We start from the raw sequence: 17,555 nt of genomic DNA on the forward strand, positions 1-17,555 counted from the left end.
GCCCAGAGAAAAACTACTCAAGCACAGGGAGAACTTGTAAACTTCCCACAGGAAGCCCGAGCCGAGATTCGAACACAGAACCTCAGTGCTGTGAAGCAGACTTAATAGGTCACTGTTTTGTAACCAAATCGCCGCAGCCAAATCCTTTATTATGGTGCGCTGAGCTACTGCCACCATGTGGCACAATCTTGTAATAGCAACTTTTATCAGCCATGTCACTATTTGTCACTAACCAGTGTTTGAAGTCCTTACCTATTTGTGCCAAGAGTATTTTAGATTTGCATTAAAACGTTGTAGCTCACAACAAAGTGATCCAGGTTACTACATCTTCCTCACGGTCGAGCGGTCCTGGGTTCCGGGCTTCCTGTGTATGTGGCGTTTGCGTGTTCTCCCGTGCGTGTATGGGTTTTCTCTGGGTACGCTTAACATTCTGTAAGAACTCTATTTTAAAAGTTCAAATTCTCAGGTTTTTTTAGTTTAAAAACAAAACAAAAACACGAATTTTAAATGATTCATTAATTTTTGATGAAAGCAAAATACTGCACGGAAAATATGACATACGGTTGAAGCCCCAAAGATGACACAGTCTCTTCCAAGATGCTGTTTGACCTCCAATTTATACAGATTATAAAACTATATAGACAGTCTATGTATATGATTTTATTTTTTATTTTTTTTAATTAGTGCATTCAACTTTATTTGGTTCTGCAGTACTGTATCCCTTCAATTAGAAGTGGTTTGCCATATTTTAACTGACTGTATATTGCATTTAAGGCAAGCTCAAATTTTTAACATTCAACAAGTGTTTGGGTTTAGAATTTCAGTGTGGTGACAGAGGTTCAATTGGCTATTAGGGAGATCTCATGACAAATGTGTGTAACAGTGACTTTGGTTCTCCGACTGATGTGACAGCACATGGCACTGCACACATAGGCAGGTGCATCTTATCTCTGAAGCAACAACCTTGGTCTACTTCGAGGGAAGACGTAAGTACCTTTTGTCACTCAAGAAGTTTTACTAGCATTTACTTTTTTTTTAAAACATGTTTACTTATTTATCATCATGCATCTTACTGAGAACAGCGATGTGCTAAACAATGCAAATTAACAAATAATATCAAGCCTTGACGTACTGTATTCATCCATGTCTACACAATGCAATATTCTTTTGTTGTTGTTTCATTGCATGTCATTTCAGACACCTGGGCTGCATTTCATGTCATTTAAAAAAAAATGACACTTTAATTGATATTTGATACTGAGTGTGTAAATTATAAAGAAGTGCATTACTGTACTTTAGTTTAAAGGTTTGTGCTGTAGTCGCTGAGGATGTAGTGGCGGTAGCATGGGTTTAGTTCCCATTCAGTAACTGTAATTATGAGTGTGAATCGTCTGTTTCCATGTACCCTGGGAAGGACCGGCAATCAGTAGTGTCGTCTCAACAGAATAAGTAATATAGAAAATGGATTGATGGATGGTTTGTGCTAATAGCAAAGCTGTATTAGTTAGTTGACAATTAGTGCATTGACGTAAAATCATTCCAATGATGCACAATAATATGCTTCGGTTAGTGTCCTAGATGTAATAAGCAGAGCAACCACAAAAAATGGTCATGTTGAGCTCATCATAAAAATGTAGAGCACTTTCATGTTTTGAGGTTGACAGGTGGAAAGGTACATATCTAAAATAATTTCTCCATTATTAGTGAGCTATGCAAAAAAAAGACCAGTTTAAGCCAATTATTCCTTGACATAAATACTTTTAGAATGTTAGTGATTTGCCACATTAAGATGTGTTTTTATTTTGTCACGTTGAAATTAACTTTTGTCATTCAGAGCATAAAAAGGTCAGAGTAAGCTGAATGCTGTGTTCTAAAACATTTTTGTGTGTGTAAAGACATACTGCAAAAAAATGCCACATTACATTACGCTGACATTCATCAACTCACTTTTTTGTCTGTGTTGCAAAAAAATAGGATCGTTTGTAAATTAAATCCTCAAGAAAATGTTAATGATGAAATTAGTTTTATAGACATACTACATTTTTCTGCCAATTATGGAATATTTCCTTTGGCCTTTCCAGACCATGTAAAAGAATTGGCCGTATTAGTGTTCTATTCATTTGTTTATTACTATGGTGTACTCTGTGTATTCCTCTTTATTATATTTAATATTACATTGTTTTATAATATATTTAATTCCAATAGTTCTTTGAACATGCCTGTTACAGTATTTTTAAATGTCCTTGAGAAATACATTTGATTTGGCTTGGCTTTAACACGATATTCAACATTGATTACTGAAAGAATGATCCGTTAACATTCTTAATTTAACCCTTATAATCATCATGCATTTGAAACTATAGAGTTCTGAAACTTAAAATGTTGTCACAATTAATAAAACAGCTTAAATAGATCCATTTAAATATAGACTTTACAAATGCTTGAATAATGTCAGTTACATCCTCCAAGGTCCGTTTTCTTTTTCAATCATTGTAAGCAATTTTGGACCATATATTACCGATTTTAATCATATCCAATAAAAAAGCATGGGGGAGCGTCCAATCATGGCTTGTTTAATTAAAAAGAATACAAATGTTGTTGTTTTCAGTATGTACTGGGTGTGTAAGAGGAACAAAATAAATCTTATGAAGGTAAGAAAACATCCAAGGCTCCCGTATACTATACTTTCTAGAAACACGGATATACAGTATATAGATTAAAGATTATTCTTGAACAAATATTAGATTATCACTGTTCATAATTAATTATGATTCACAAAATGTCCACAAATTGGCAAAAAACAGTCATAAAATTCATCGGCCACAAGTGCCTACTTGTGGCTGCTCAGCATTTAGTTCGGCATTAGTTTCCATTGCCATGTTTTAATTTTTTTCCCCCCCAACTAAAATCTGATTTCAACTTTTCGGCATTAAAATTGATCTTATTTTTTTTCATGCATTCTTAGCACTTGTTGTTCCATGTTGTGGCCTCTGAAGGTGTTTGTTGTGGTGAAAAAGAGTTCAGGTCACAGTATATTCCTTCCTGAGGCCACTTTGTAGTTGTCCATTGTGGGTGTCGGCAGACATTTGTATGTGTTGCTCGGAAGCTGAGGTTTTGAGAACATACAGTATCAGACAGCATCCAAATCACACTGTTTCCTTAAATATGTATAATATCATATGAATCTTTTATTCTGAATATGGAAGCTGGTCGTAGTAAGATATTCCTACAAATTGTGTCAGTGGTAATTTATGTAGTAAAATCTAACAACGTAAGCAACTCTCAACTCTCCCTGTTGAGTTTTGATGTTAACAAATGTACCTTGATTATCATATATACTCTTTTCCTTTATGGATATGCACCAGATTCCATGGCTACCTGTGCAGAATCACACTGGGTTGCTGAGTGACAGTATAATTGATGTTTTGGGTTTAACACAAATGTTTGACTTTCTGATCCAGAATTTTTTTGTTTCACAAAAACAAAAACACCTGTTCAACTGAAGAATTAGATGTTAGAGAAAGGAGGCTTTGAGAGCGGGCCACAATTTCCTGTTGTGGCTCTTCTCTCCAGTTGCAGTCTTGCAGTGTGGGTGTTTTCTTGTTAAATATCTCATCAAGACACAAGGTGCCTCACATTTTGTCTTTGTAACGATGAAATTCCTGGAAAAAGCGGTGCTAATTTGAATGTGTTAACCTTATGTTGGTAGGGCAATGGGAGGTTCTCATTCAGGGACATAGACTAAATTAAGCTCTATTAAAAATAAAAGGAATATTAACTCAATTCCTAAATCTCAATGAATTAAAACTTCATTGGTGGAATGGAAAATGGATGTACTGAAGTTAACGTTTGTCAGTGATTACATTACTTCAGAATAAAATAGTATAAGAATCACCCAAAGCAATAAACTATTGAGGACTAGACTCAGAATCATTCTCTAATAGAAAAATAAGATCACAGGCTTGTCCAAATTCTGTGAATTTCCTAAAGACAATTTATAATTTGGCTTAGTTGCTCTGCCCAGGGGGCATTCTGTGGGGGGCGGCAATACCCCCCACCTCCCACGTGACGATCGTACAGGGAGGCGCCCGGTGAGACGACAGGTGGCCCGGACAGTGTGCAAGGAGGGCCCGTCAGCGATATAATTCAGAATTACTGTACCTCTCACCTACACTACTGAAATGGTCATGTATACGCACACGCACACACACACACGCACACACACACACACTCTTGAAATGCTCCACGTCATACAGTTATACAGGCTGTTCGGTCTCTGTACAAGCGGTGTCAGAGTTTGGTCACATTGCCGGCAGTAAATCGGATTAGTTTTCAGTGAGGGTTTGACTCCACCAAGGCTGCCGTATGTCAGTGATTCTGTTCATAACTTTCTTGGACAGAATTTGTAGGCGTTGTAGGGCTCCAGTTTGGTATCTTCGGTATTGCATCTCTGCTTCTTGCAGATTAAGTAGCTCTGTTGGCTTCATCAAGGCGCAATCTTCAACTCTCGCTGGAGTGGTTCACAGTCGAGTGTAAAGGAGCTGGATTAGAATCAGCACCTCCAGATCTGAGGCTATGGTCCTCAGTCAGAAAAGGGTGGAGTGCCCTCTCCGGGTCAGTAGTGAGATCCTGCCCCAATGGAAGGAGTTCAAGTATCTTGGTCTAGTTCACGAGTGAGTGAGTGTATCCATCCATCCATTTTCTGAGCCGCTTCTCCTCACTAGGGTCGCGGGCGTGCTGGAGCCTATCCCAGCTGTCATCGGGCAGGAGGCGGGGTACACCCTGAACTGGTTGCCAGCCAATCGCAGGGCACATCGAAACAAACAACCATTCGCACTCACAGTCATGCCTACGGGCAATTTAGAGTCTCCAATTAATGCATGTTTTTGGGATGTGGGAGGAAACCGGAGTGCCCGGAGAAAACCCACGCAGGCACGGGGAGAACATGCAAACTCCACACAGGCGGGGACGGGGATTGAACCCCGCACCTCAGAACTGTGAGGCTGACGCTCTAACCAGTCGGCCACCGTGCCGCCGTGAGTGAGTGTATAAAAAGATAATCCTGAATTATTACCCTGAGAGTCCCTCATAGAGAGTGGTTCCATGTAAAGGTACAATGGTTTGTCATAAAATTCTTCTTAACATGGTATATTACTCTGTAGAGGTCAACAAATAGACTTGTGCTGCTATTTATGACCAGCATATTCCTAAAATATTTCAAGATTTACGTGGTAAACTGCTAAATCTTTCTGTTTCAGTCTCTTAGCCCTCCACATAACCCTGATTCCAGGGCTCTAAAGATCATCTGAGCTCTCTGAAGTTTCACCATGTCCACCGACCCCGCAGCAGAACTGCCTTTTTTCTACGGCAGTATCAGTCGCTCTGAAGCTGAGCAGCATTTAAAACTGGCCGGTATGGCTGACGGGCTCTTCTTGCTGCGACAGTGTCTGCGGAGTTTGGGTGGATATGTCCTCTCTCTTGTGTGGAACTTGGAGTTCTACCATTACCCCATAGAGAAACAGCTTAGTGACACTTATTGTATCGCAGGAAGCATACCACACTGTGGGCCTGCTGAGCTCTGTGAGTTTTACAGCAAGGACCCTGATGGGCTGGCGTGTGCTCTGAAGAAACCTTGCTTACGGTCCTCGGACACACCGATCCGGCCCAGTGTGTTTGACAGCCTGAAAGAAAACATGCTGAGGGAGTACGTGAAGCAGACCTGGAACCTTGAGGTTGGTGTCTACTGACAGACTCGCACAATCTATCTAACTATCAGAGATTTCGCATTCATGTAACCGTAACTATGTACAATGAACCCCACATATTTGCAGTTCAGCATTCATGAATTCACCTATTTACAGATTTGTTTGAGGGGGAACCAGCTGAAACTCTCACATATTCACTGTTTTGCACTCGGGCCAAATTCATGTCTAATATAAAAATATTGCTTTGGCGCCATCATTTGGCTAAGGGAACTATGTTGAACTGAGGGGATGAGCTTAATTTAGTCAGGCCATAGCATTGGCTAATAGGGAAAAGGGACTTGCTGCAGTTTTGTCGGTTCATGAGTCCATTTCTTTTTATTTTCCACTCAGGGTGAAGCCATGGAGCAGGCCATCATCAGTCAAGCGCCACAACTGGAAAAGCTGATCGCCACTACAGCGCACGAGAAGATGTCATGGTATCACGGCAAAATCCCCCGACGGGAAAGTGAGAGGTTGCTTTACTGTGGAGCACAACCAGATGGCAAGTTTCTGTAAGTGGCTCAGGGTGATGTACTTTTGTAAAGTATCAAACATCTTTACGGCTCATCTGAAGCAACTTTCCTTTATCGGCCGTTTTTCAGGATTCGTGATAGAGAGGAGCCTGGTACTTTTGCGCTCTCTGTAATGTATGGAAGATCCATTTATCACTATCAGATCCTCCAAGACAAGTTAGGAAAATATTCCATGCCAGAGGGATCGAAGTTTGACACTATTTGGCAGGTATGTATATACCTTTAAACATTTGTATTTTGTCATACATATTCTTTTTCAGTCACAAGTTTATCACTTTCTATGTATTTTACCAGCTGGTAGAATACCTGAAAATAAAACCTGACGGCATGGTGACAATTCTGGCCGATGCATGTGTCAACAGAGCTGCTGGAAGTACTGGAAATCTTTATATCTCATTATATATAAATTCATCTTCATTTAATATTTTCAGATCTGTAAACGGCAACGTGCCTAGTATCGCTGGTCAAAAAGACATAATTATTAGCATAAAATGGAAACTTTCAGACACTTGGGTGATTAAGAGAAACAATGATTTGTTTCGTGATATTTACTTGCAATCAAAGGAGCAGTATTTACTTTGTAAATGTATCATTTTTGATGCATTATCTTCAGTCCACTGTAATCTAATTTATTTGCTTTGCTTTTTTTTACATATAAAATGCCTCTCCCCCAAAAAACAATCAGTGATACCCAGCCTCCCCGCAACTGTGAGTATGGAGTACTTGATAAAGTGTTTCATTCCTCCCACTGCGTTTATCTTCTTAATGAAATGATTTACTGTCATGCTTACAGAGGCGAACAGGCCCAAATAGCTACACACCACCACCTCGAGGTCAGTTGCCTACATTGCAGAATGTGGGAATCGCAGTTTGTTTATCATATAATCCAATTCATATTTTTCATCTTGCAACTCAATAACCTCGGCGTTACAAAGAGCAATAGAGATGTAAAATCCTTTTATGAGTGCTTGAAGAGCTGCTGCAATCAAATGTGCATGTTTCTTGCTTGATAGTTGTGACTGTGAAGGAAGTCACACCTGTGCCTGCAGATGATGCACTTCCGATGGACTGCATTGGCTTTAACCCTTATCACAACCCCAATGACATTAAGAAGTTTAACATTCAGAGGAATCAGCTTTTCATTGATGAGGTGGAACTCGGCTCTGGCAATTTTGGCTGCGTCAAGAAGGGCGTCCTGGCTGCTGACAAGTGAGGAAAACCTTAAAAAAAAAAAACTCCAAAGAAATGGCAGAGTTGAACATCTTAAATGGAGAGATGGTCATGCCCAATCATTCTTTTTTGCTTTCCATCAGGCGCCAGTTAGATGTAGCCATCAAAGTGCTGAAGAGTGACAATGAGAAGCTAATGAAGGAGGAGATGATGAGGGAGGCAGAGATCATGCACCAACTGAATAATCCCTTTATTGTTCGGATGCTGGGGCTATGCAATGCTGAGAGTCTGATGCTGGTCATGGAGATGGCCGCCTCCGGACCCCTCAACAAGTTTCTCTCCTCCAATAAGTATGTTTGAGTTCATATGGACCATTTCATAATGCTTGTAAATGTAAAAGAGAAAACAGAGAGGTGAGCGTCTTTGTCTAATTCTCTACCTGAACTGAAATTATGACTAAAACTTGTTGTGTTTGGGGTTTTGCTGCAAGATCAAAGGTTTAGGTTTTTTTGATAATTTCCTTCTCTGAAAAATATCTAAATGAATCCAGCGGAACCTGTGGGTGAGGAGGTTAAATCGAGTGGATGTTATAAATAGAGAGAAGCGAAGATTGCAGGACTGCCTGGTAAAATAGTAGCCACTTCCAAATGTACAGACTGGGAACTAAATCTCCATCATAGGCTTTGTGGAAGTTATTTTCCACACAGGTATGTATAACATTTGAAGTTGGGTTGTTTTTGAGTAAATTAGCGAAACAATGGATTGCATGCTAGTAGATTACAAAACAGTGCCAAAAGAGCATATCTGTGCCATTAATCTACGCAACAATGAAGTCACTTATTTAGCCAGTCCCTCAGTGATCATGTTACCTATGTCTAAATGTCCACCACGTCTGTTTTTTAAGCAATTTACCTGCTGAAATGTAAATTACAGCCAGCGATCCAACTCCCTTCCAAGCGATTTAGCTCAAGTACCTTCTTTTCGACTGACACGTCACACATTCAAACTACGGCGGTAGAGAAGATGGCTAACGTCATCATTCAACCCCTGTTTTCTAAATCCCACTGCCTTGGTCAAATGACAGCTAAGTGTTTGCTTGCTAATGGTGCCATCTGACCTGTTGCCACCCGGAAGTAGGTATATGATATCATGGTAAAAAGGTCTTTAAGGAAACACCTTTTCTGAAGTGACGTTTCAACAGTTTATTAAACATAAAGTGTGTCAAATTGTTTCACTTAGGCTGAGAGGTGGCGTACAACCTGGACTGGTCACCAGTCAGTCATAGGCCACATACTGTATTGACAAACAACCATTTATCGGATTATATATTTTGTACTTCATTTGCTTTTGTCACAAAATGTAAACTAAACATTACCCTGTTGCCATCACCACAGGGATACTGTATTGGTGGAGGAAATTGTCAATCTGATGCACCAGGTGTCGATGGGAATGAAATATCTGGAAGAGAAAAACTTTGTGCATAGGGACTTAGCAGCTCGCAATGTCCTGCTGGTCAACCGAAAGTTCGCCAAAATTAGTGACTTTGGGCTGTCCAAGGCCCTGGGAGCAGAGAACGAGTACTACAAGGTACAGAGGTTCAATTGTTATGAGGAATTTGAACATCCCATAGGTTATCACCCATAAGGTGTTATCTTTGTAGGGTAAATACTGAACTTATTTCCTTTTGGCCTGATTTACTGACCCTCACCTGAAAGGAATGTGGGAAATTCATTACTGAATCACTGAATGAGAGGCAGTACAGTAATATTCAATCAGACAAATTTTGCCATAATATGTATTTTTTTTATTTATTATACTGATTATAATCCATCAAGGGGAAATTCGGTTTACACTGCTGTATATTTTGTGTTGCACACAGCAGAGAGAACCGGATCACACAGATGCAGGCATGCAAGGAGAAAGTAAAGGGATATGAAATAGAAAAAAAGTGCACTAGGGTTGGGGAGTCTGTCATTGCCTGGCTCAAGGGCACCTTGACAGTAGTCAGACAGACTAGCATTTCTTGAATTTGTTTGTTTTTTTGTCAGCAGCAAGGCTCAAACCATGACCCTTCGGTTCCAAAGCCCAAGTCATTGTAGATGAACTACTGCGGCTCCAATAAACACTAATTTTGGCATATGAAACCCCGAACAGGCCCGTTCTACAGGACCATGGCCGCTGAAGTGGTACGCGCCTGAATGTATAAACTACCGCAAATTCTCCAGTAAAAGTGATGTGTGGAGTTTTGGCATCACCATGTGGGAAGCCTTCTCATATGGAGGGAAACCTTACAAGGTACTGTACATGCAGCAGTGGATCACAACAGAAATAGTCTGAGTCACAGTGGGGTTGTGTTCTCTGCAAATATGTCCAGAAAATGAAACAAGCAGAGGTCAACAGTTTCCTTGAAAGTGGAAAACGCTTGGCGTGTCCAACCAAGTGTCCAGACCGAATGTATGCAGTGATGCAAGAATGCTGGACATACAAGTAAGACAATTATATCACAATTATGCTCTTGTTAATTTGTTTACTATTACATCACTTCACACAATATGTTTTGGGTGCTTCTGTCCTTTCTCACCAGACATGAGGACCGTCCTGACTTCAAAAAGATGGAAGAGACCATGAGAGTTTACCATTATTCCGTATCAAAAAGGGTTAAGCCGTTGGGTGCTGCCACTGCTGTGGAACCTAACAAGTAGAGATTATGTCACATGGCTACACAATGTCTCCATTCAGCTGGTCATTTAACAACCAAAAAAAAAGCGCTATTTATGAGCCGCGCATACTGACCGGCCTTAACTCCAGCAGTGATACAGCTAAACAGGCCTCAGTGGCCATAAGTAAACATTTGGAACAGGAGTGTGTTGGCTACATGTACAGGCCTACTGGAGATTTTTATCTGTTTGAATGTCTTTAAATTACACTGATGAGCAAACTTTTTTTGACTGTTTTTTTTCCAGTATACTGTACTGTGAATAGGTCCTTGGAATTGCCTTTTGTTGTGGCTGTCTTTAAATTAAATGAATAAATGTTACATCATCTCCATGAAATAAAAGCTTCATAAATGTACTAAGTGATAATGCATGAGGGATACCACAGAAACAAATTATTAAAAGAAGGAAGAAAAATTAATTTGCAGCAAGTTGAATATTTACCCCAAGTAAAACATGTTTGTCAAGGAAGTGGAAAACGTGGGTTACACTTCTGCAAATACATGACTATGAAAACCCTCTTATTTTCCAGCCTGACTATTTGTGCTGAAATAACCTTTGCAGCATTGAGACAGATCATAAGAAGCAAGTTCATCTGAGCGACTTATACAATGAATTAGGTATTTTACAAATTCACGTTAACAAACCAACATCGATAGGTTTATATGTAAACTCCCAGTAATGACAACTCGAAAGTAAAGATACTTAGTTCAAGGAGCATGTTTATGTTAATTATAGTTTACGTATTTTTTATTGAAAAAGAAAATGACTTCACAGCCATTGTGTATGGGAGACACGGAAGACTATATGTTCCCTACAAAATAACTTTAAACCGTGCAAACACTTGGCGTCTGTTACTTTTTCCTTGAGTCAGTTAGGCAAAGCAAAAGTCTGACAGCCATTATTTTGAATGCTAATACCGGAAGTTAAAAGACCCGTAACAGTAATTTATTGACGTTACTTTTCGTTTCAAAGGGAGGAGTCTGACGTTAGCTGCTTACATTTACTAAAGTGTCATGTTTGTGGAATTTACAGTAAATTTGCAGCATGAATGACATTAGGCAACCGCATTTTAGTAATTGTATGTTATCGATATAACGGTGTTAGGCGACTGCTGGCAACTTTGGACAAAACATCGAAGGAAATTGGCGGAACAGGAAGGCGGAACAAGTAAGTTCGGAAAAGTAGCTTTCCACTGTGCGATTTCGTCATCGTCTGATCTGCCTTTGATAGACCGACTGTTTTCTCTCGAATATATGTACAATACGATTTGAAGTCTTTTGAAAAGTCACGTATTTTCTCGGAATATTTAAATTTGGTAGGTCTTTCCGAAGCAACAAGTCCAAGTGCGTTAGCTAGCCTCGTTGCAACAAAGTTGGTACAGTCGTCATCCGCTTCACTGTTTAATCTCCTGCTTTCATGTCGGAAACACTCATGGAAATGTTGACTCCGTATTCAAATAAAACACTTTTACTAAATGTGAAGTTTGGACAAACCTGTTTTAGGTTGCTGTTAAATCTTCGAAAGGAGGTTTAGCTCGGTTTTATTGTCATTCCGAGCATTCTTTAGTTTCACGACAGGATTAGTGCTTGAAATAGGAAATGAGTCATCGTGTTGAACGTCGTAAACCCAAGCTTTCCATTTTACTATTATTTTTTAATTATGATTTTGAGAGAACGGTGAAAACATTCATCCAAAGATTCTATGTTGGGTTTTTTTTTTTTTGCCTACGATATTGTAGCTGTATTTTTCTATTCCCTGATTATAACATTTTGCTTCCATTAAGCATGTAAGAAAGATTAGGCCTGTCAGTGTCAAAAGTGGGACACAGATGCCGATGATGTGTAATCTACTCTACAGTAGTCTTTCCCGACCTCTATTGAGCCAAAGCACCCATTTTATATTAGAAAAATCTCACAGCCCACTACCAAGCAAAAAATGTCACAAAAAGTATGAATTCTAAAATAATAATCTTGTATCAATTTACTTATGCAGGATGAAATCTGGGCCTGTTTAATTGAGCACAAAGCTGATACACTGGCAGAAAGCTATGATTTATTCTGTTCTAGGAATGGCAACTGGGGGATACACAGATTTATTGTATTTTCTGGCAGGTAATAGATGAGCATTTACGGTAATTGTTCTGTATGTCACTATTTGTTGCTGGCATAGATGAACAAAGATATATTGGAAAATAATAATTTCTCTGATCTCTCGCGGCACTCTAATGTGCTCTACACAATACGTCTAATAATATATTAAAATAGATAGACAACCAAATGTTTGTTCCTTTGAATTTCTTATTGTTGGAAATGATCTAAAACAGTAGTTCTCAAACTTTTTTCTCCAAGTAGCACCCTAAAAAAAAATACTTTGCTCTCCAAGTACCACCATCATGACCAAAATTAGACTACTACTTTTGTACAGTAATCCCCCTTCTATTGTGGGGGTTTCGTTCCAGGCAGCCTCCACAAAGTGAAATCTGCGATATAGAAGTACCCTATTTAAATATATCCTGGGCATGTTTTTATAGCATTTACAGCTCTTAGATTTGTTTTTTTACGTTCTTTAAACACACTTAAAATAATGCAAACACATATAATCCAGTGCAAGACTTTACAGCAAGGGCATAAGATGACACAAATCTTGTACAAATATGAAAAATATCTCTTACAGACATTATGAAAAATATAACTGTAAACACATACCCAAAAAAATATGCGATATAACGGGACTGCCAAGAATGAACCGTGATAAGACTACTACTAAGGTTAATGAAAAAAACGAGGTAGAGGTTTTATTCCTAAAAGTTATAGTTAGACATTATTGTATTGTTGTAACATTATGCAGTTCAAAGATTAACCTGTTAATATAGAAAAATAAAAAAATATATATACATAAGTTTTGCACATAGTAGTTAAATAATAAAGAAACCTACATACATATAAAATATATTTTCATTCATTCCAGTATGTTTGATTTGTATTTTATGTTATTAATTTATGTATTTTGTATTGAATTTAGTGATTCTTCTCTGTGCCACGAGAGGGAGCCCGCATACCTAGTGGTACACGTACCACACACATTTTGAGAACCACTGATTTTGCTTGGCTAACAAACCCATCCTTTCTTTCGCTTTCCTCTCCTTACAGAACGGAAACAAATACCCCAAAGCCAGCCATTACATAACTGCACAGTTCGTGAACACCATCTTTTGACTGCTTCAAATATAACGGTTATTAATTCATCCAACACGTTGAAAGCTAATCTTCCCGGGATCTCGGCGCGCAACCATGTCCATGGCCCTGAAACAAGTTTTCAACAAAGACAGGACATTCCGGCCCAAGCGCAAGTTTGAGCCCGGCACGCAGCGCTTTGAGCTGCACAAGAAGGCCCAGGCCTCTCTGAACGCTGGCTTGGACCTAAAGCAGGCCGTGCAGCTTCCCCACGGGGAGGACCTCAACGACTGGGTTGCTGTCCATGTCGTCGACTTCTTCAACCGCATCAACCTCATCTACGGTACCATCAGCGACTCCTGCACCGACCAGACCTGCCCCGTAATGTCTGGCGGGCCCAAGTACGAATATCGCTGGCAGGATGAACACAAGTACAAGAGGCCCACCGCGTTGTCGGCCCCCAAATACATGAGCCTGCTTATGGACTGGATCGAGGTACAGATCAACAATGAAAACATCTTCCCCACCAATGTCGGTAAGTGTCAAAACGAGCTGCAGATGGTCTTAAGGTCCAGAATTAAAAAATGTGTCTATTACAATGTTTGCAATTTAAGAGCATTAAATAAGATGATTGTTAGATTACAAAATGTTATTTTTGTTCACAATAATAATTTTAATTAAATGTCTTAAAAGAGCAACCAAAACAATAACACCCCCAAAAAATATTGTAAATTTGACACATCACAGAAAACAGTCTTGTTAACAAGCATGACAATAAATGAATGGATAAAATCGCAAAATATGTTAAATCAGGCTTCAAAATGGTCAAGAAGTGAGACATTCTTCCAGCTTACAGATGCTGTGGTCGTGTCACTAAATGCTCTCAAATCCTGCCTGTTTAGCTGTCAATCAAATGCCTGCCTTCTTTCATGGCCCATAAGCGGGGAGAGGAGAATTTCCAGCGACGGAGATTGCAAACGGTCTGACGGGCTGCAGAGAAGCAGCCTTCGAGTGATATGAACATATTTCGCACCGCCAGGACAATTTTGCCTCCTTTAAAGTCAGCGGGACAATGCGCTTCTGTGGCCGCCAAAGGGTGTACCATAAGCGGCCACAGCCACGCGAAGCGCCTTGTTCCCCCTGGATGATTTGATGATACGATTACTGTAAGTTAAAAAGCTCCTCCTCAGAAGACAATGGCATAAATTGGTAGTTACGTGAATTCACAGAAGACAGTGACATAAATTGGTAGTTACGCGAATTCAAACTATGTCCCCTCACCTTGTGCATCACTTGTTAAGCTGGGTTTTACCATTGACGGGTTATCTTTTTTTTTATGCTTGTAAGACAGTTCAAAATCTGTTCAATGTTACACAAAACATTACCTGTACCAAACAGGTTGCGTGCGTGTTGTTCATCACAGGATGACAAATTTCTCGTTTGCTTGGTCAATGGGCACAAAACCTTTTTAAAATTAATTTATAAAAAATATTCAATAAATTAATAATTCCCAAAATGTCTTTAAATGGACAAAGTATTTATGCAAAATTTGATGATAGAAGATAAGATGAGTGAGAGATGCAGTTCTTCACTCAGATAAGCCAAATGTTTGAGAAACTTACAAGGCTACATTCATTTCATTGCTGCCGCTGTCCTGTCGCCATGGCGTTCTCATTCTCTATTTGTGAAAAAGTGTGCATTGTTGTGGCTTTGCATTTTAGTCACCACAGAGACATGCAAGCCAAGGATTTATAAATTGGTTCACACAATGTACAGCAGGCGTTTATTAGGTGGGAGGGAAAAAAACTCTGACACTCACCCCCCCTGGAAAAGATTCCAGAGATATTATTGGATGGGTGGGAGAAAAGGACTTCCTAAATAAATCACACAGCGTTTCTGCTGGCTACCTGTGGCAACAAGGACAGTCAGTGTGATTACGCAAAATATAGAAATCTTTTGTCAAATATTCTCATCCACATTCTGTCAATTCCTATCTCCATTTGTCTGACCTCAAGGTACTCCATTCCCTAAGACCTTCATGCAGGTGGCTAAGAAGATTTTATCCCGCCTATTCCGGGTGTTTGTCCACGTCTACATTCACCACTTTGACCGCGTCAGCCAAATGGGGGCAGAGGCTCATGTCAATACCTGCTACAAGCATTTCTATTACTTTGTCACAGAGTTCAACCTCACCGACCACAAGGAGCTGGAGCCTCTGGTAAGTTGAAAGGACAGCAGCAGGTCACATGACAACAAAAACAGACTGAAACCTTGTTTCAAATTTGTTTATTTATACACAACTTATCTAAAAACAAAGATATATGAACAGTTTTTTGTAGAGAAAACCTCTTATGGGTGGAGTGTCACTACACTGCCTACTTCATTTGAGCGGCAGCGTTTCTGAAGCTCACTCGTAATTGAGATTTTGGCTTACAACACAAAGCAAAAAAAAGCAACCAAACAGCGGCTTGTAGTTCAAAAAAATTGTAAATTGGAGCCCTCGTAAGTCAAGGTACCACTCCAGTTTAAAGTGTAAATACTGCATACCAAAAACTATGCTATCAAAAACAGTGTAATATCTATTACGATAACAATTAAAAGCTTACAGATAGTTAGATGCACTAGAATGAAAAAAGCATTAGATGAATGAATGTGCAGTGAAGACTAACTAATAAATGGATTAATAAATTTTATAAACTGTTATTTGTTTTTTTAATTTATGGTTTCTTCCTTGGCCTGAGCCACACCACAAATTAAACTGCAAACTTTGCAGAGGTCATAATCTAAGTTTTCAAACTGTGTAATTCAGAGTGATTTGTCAGAATTTTCTGTGCACACGTGCAACAAACTCAGACCCTTGTCAAGCAACTTGAGCTGAGACCACCTCTTTGAGCCATTTGATTACGTACCTGAACCTCACTTCCCCGATGCCTCAAGAATGAGCTGGCCTGTAGGGTGGCAGCTCGGACTTTTAACCTAGCGGTTAGCACAGTCGACTCATTACCAATGTAGAGGGATGTGTGTGGATTCAAATCCAGGTGTGGCTGGACCGAGCAGGACACCACTCATGTAATTAAAGAAGCCAGCAGTGAGTAAAAAAAAAAAAAAAAAAAGTGTTAACATGTATTTGACCATACTGAAAGGATAAACCATTATATTTAAAGGGAAGTTTGCAATTTAATAAGAAACACTTGTCCTTTTTCCTTTATGTTAAAACAGTCCTTATGACTTGACGTTCATATATGAGATGCGAAGGTCTCTGGCTCCAACTTGTGCGTCTAATTTGATATACAGTCCCCTCCAAAAGTTTTGGAACAGCAAGGTCAATTCCTTTGTTTTTGTTGTATACTGAAGACATTTGGGTTTCAGATCAAAAGATGAATATGAGACAAAAGTTTAGAATTCCAGCTTTTATTTCATGGTATTTACATCTAGATGGTGCCACGGTTATGTTTTCTGCTGTATCTCACTGGAGCTTTGTACATGTGCTTTGTGTGTTCTCCACAGAAAGAGATGACCTCTCGGATGTGCCACTGAGGGGGGCCAAGCTGGTCTGTGGACACACACACCGGACAATCCCATCCGTCCATCGAGGGGGGAGGGGGGGGGGGGGAACTGCAGTTGAGATCTTAAATGACAAATACATTCACAAAGATTCTATTTTTATATTTAAGTACTGTAATCTATTTTAGCTACAGACTGTAGGTTTTAACCAAGGAGCTCAACTTTTAAGTGGAAAATCGAAAACATTTGTATCAGAGTAAGTATTAAAAGGTCTATGTTGTTTTTATTTGAATTTCAGATCATTCCAGCATGCTTTTGCTTTTTCCTATCCAAAAACTCAGTGTGATTTCTTACTGTACAGCTGTATGATCACTTTGTTGTTGCATTAAAAGTTCCTACTCTATTCCAAACTGTATGAAGCTATTTGTCTTATTTTCTTGGTTTACTTTTAACTCGTTTTACTGATACTAATCTGCAAATGAAGAAAACTCACCGAACATAAAAGTATGTACACCTGCCGAATCATTAAGATTTAAGACAAGTGCAGTATTACACATCTGCCCTACAATGATACTTCTTACTTTTGACCCTATCACAGCTAAGCAAAAAGCTCACCAATCTATTAGAACGGTATAATTTAGCTGTTTTTCACCACTGAAAAAGCACAATTTATATTTTTTAAAAAACGTTACAGGGGAGTCTCGGTTGATATTA

General features: G+C 39.3%; 2 protein-coding genes across 8 annotated transcripts; both read left to right on the top strand.

The window, feature by feature from the left end:
• Positions 1-592: 592 nt before the first annotated feature.
• On the top strand, positions 593-10,484 carry LOC133481364 (tyrosine-protein kinase ZAP-70). Of its 7 annotated transcripts, none has more exons than XM_061780593.1 (14): positions 612-986; positions 4,901-5,111; positions 5,259-5,732; positions 6,096-6,256; positions 6,347-6,485; positions 6,572-6,650; positions 6,963-6,985; positions 7,071-7,110; positions 7,291-7,486; positions 7,591-7,797; positions 8,842-9,034; positions 9,602-9,742; positions 9,822-9,934; positions 10,032-10,484. In XM_061780593.1, the coding sequence occupies exons 3-14, from the start codon at positions 5,328-5,330 to the stop codon at positions 10,147-10,149; spliced, it is 1,815 nt and encodes a 604-aa protein (XP_061636577.1). In that variant the 5' UTR covers positions 612-986; positions 4,901-5,111; positions 5,259-5,327; the 3' UTR covers positions 10,150-10,484. The 7 variants fall into 7 exon arrangements, with proteins under 7 accessions (XP_061636581.1, XP_061636577.1, XP_061636574.1 ...); XM_061780596.1 differs by lacking the exon at positions 4,901-5,111 and having other exon boundaries at positions 613-986; positions 5,259-5,460; positions 5,548-5,732; XM_061780590.1 differs by lacking the exon at positions 4,901-5,111.
• A 625-nt stretch (positions 10,485-11,109) lies between these two features.
• On the top strand, positions 11,110-17,251 carry mob3a (MOB kinase activator 3A). The gene is made up of 4 exons (XM_061780600.1): positions 11,110-11,331; positions 13,314-13,872; positions 15,353-15,555; positions 16,845-17,251. Exons 2-4 carry the CDS (start codon positions 13,455-13,457, stop codon positions 16,872-16,874), a joined length of 651 nt encoding a protein of 216 aa, XP_061636584.1. The 5' UTR covers positions 11,110-11,331; positions 13,314-13,454; the 3' UTR covers positions 16,875-17,251.
• Positions 17,252-17,555: the final 304 nt, after the last annotated feature.

The sequence above is a fragment of the Phyllopteryx taeniolatus genome, chromosome 7 (assembly GCF_024500385.1).
Source record: "Phyllopteryx taeniolatus isolate TA_2022b chromosome 7, UOR_Ptae_1.2, whole genome shotgun sequence".
Classification (NCBI taxonomy): Eukaryota; Metazoa; Chordata; class Actinopteri; order Syngnathiformes; family Syngnathidae; genus Phyllopteryx; species Phyllopteryx taeniolatus.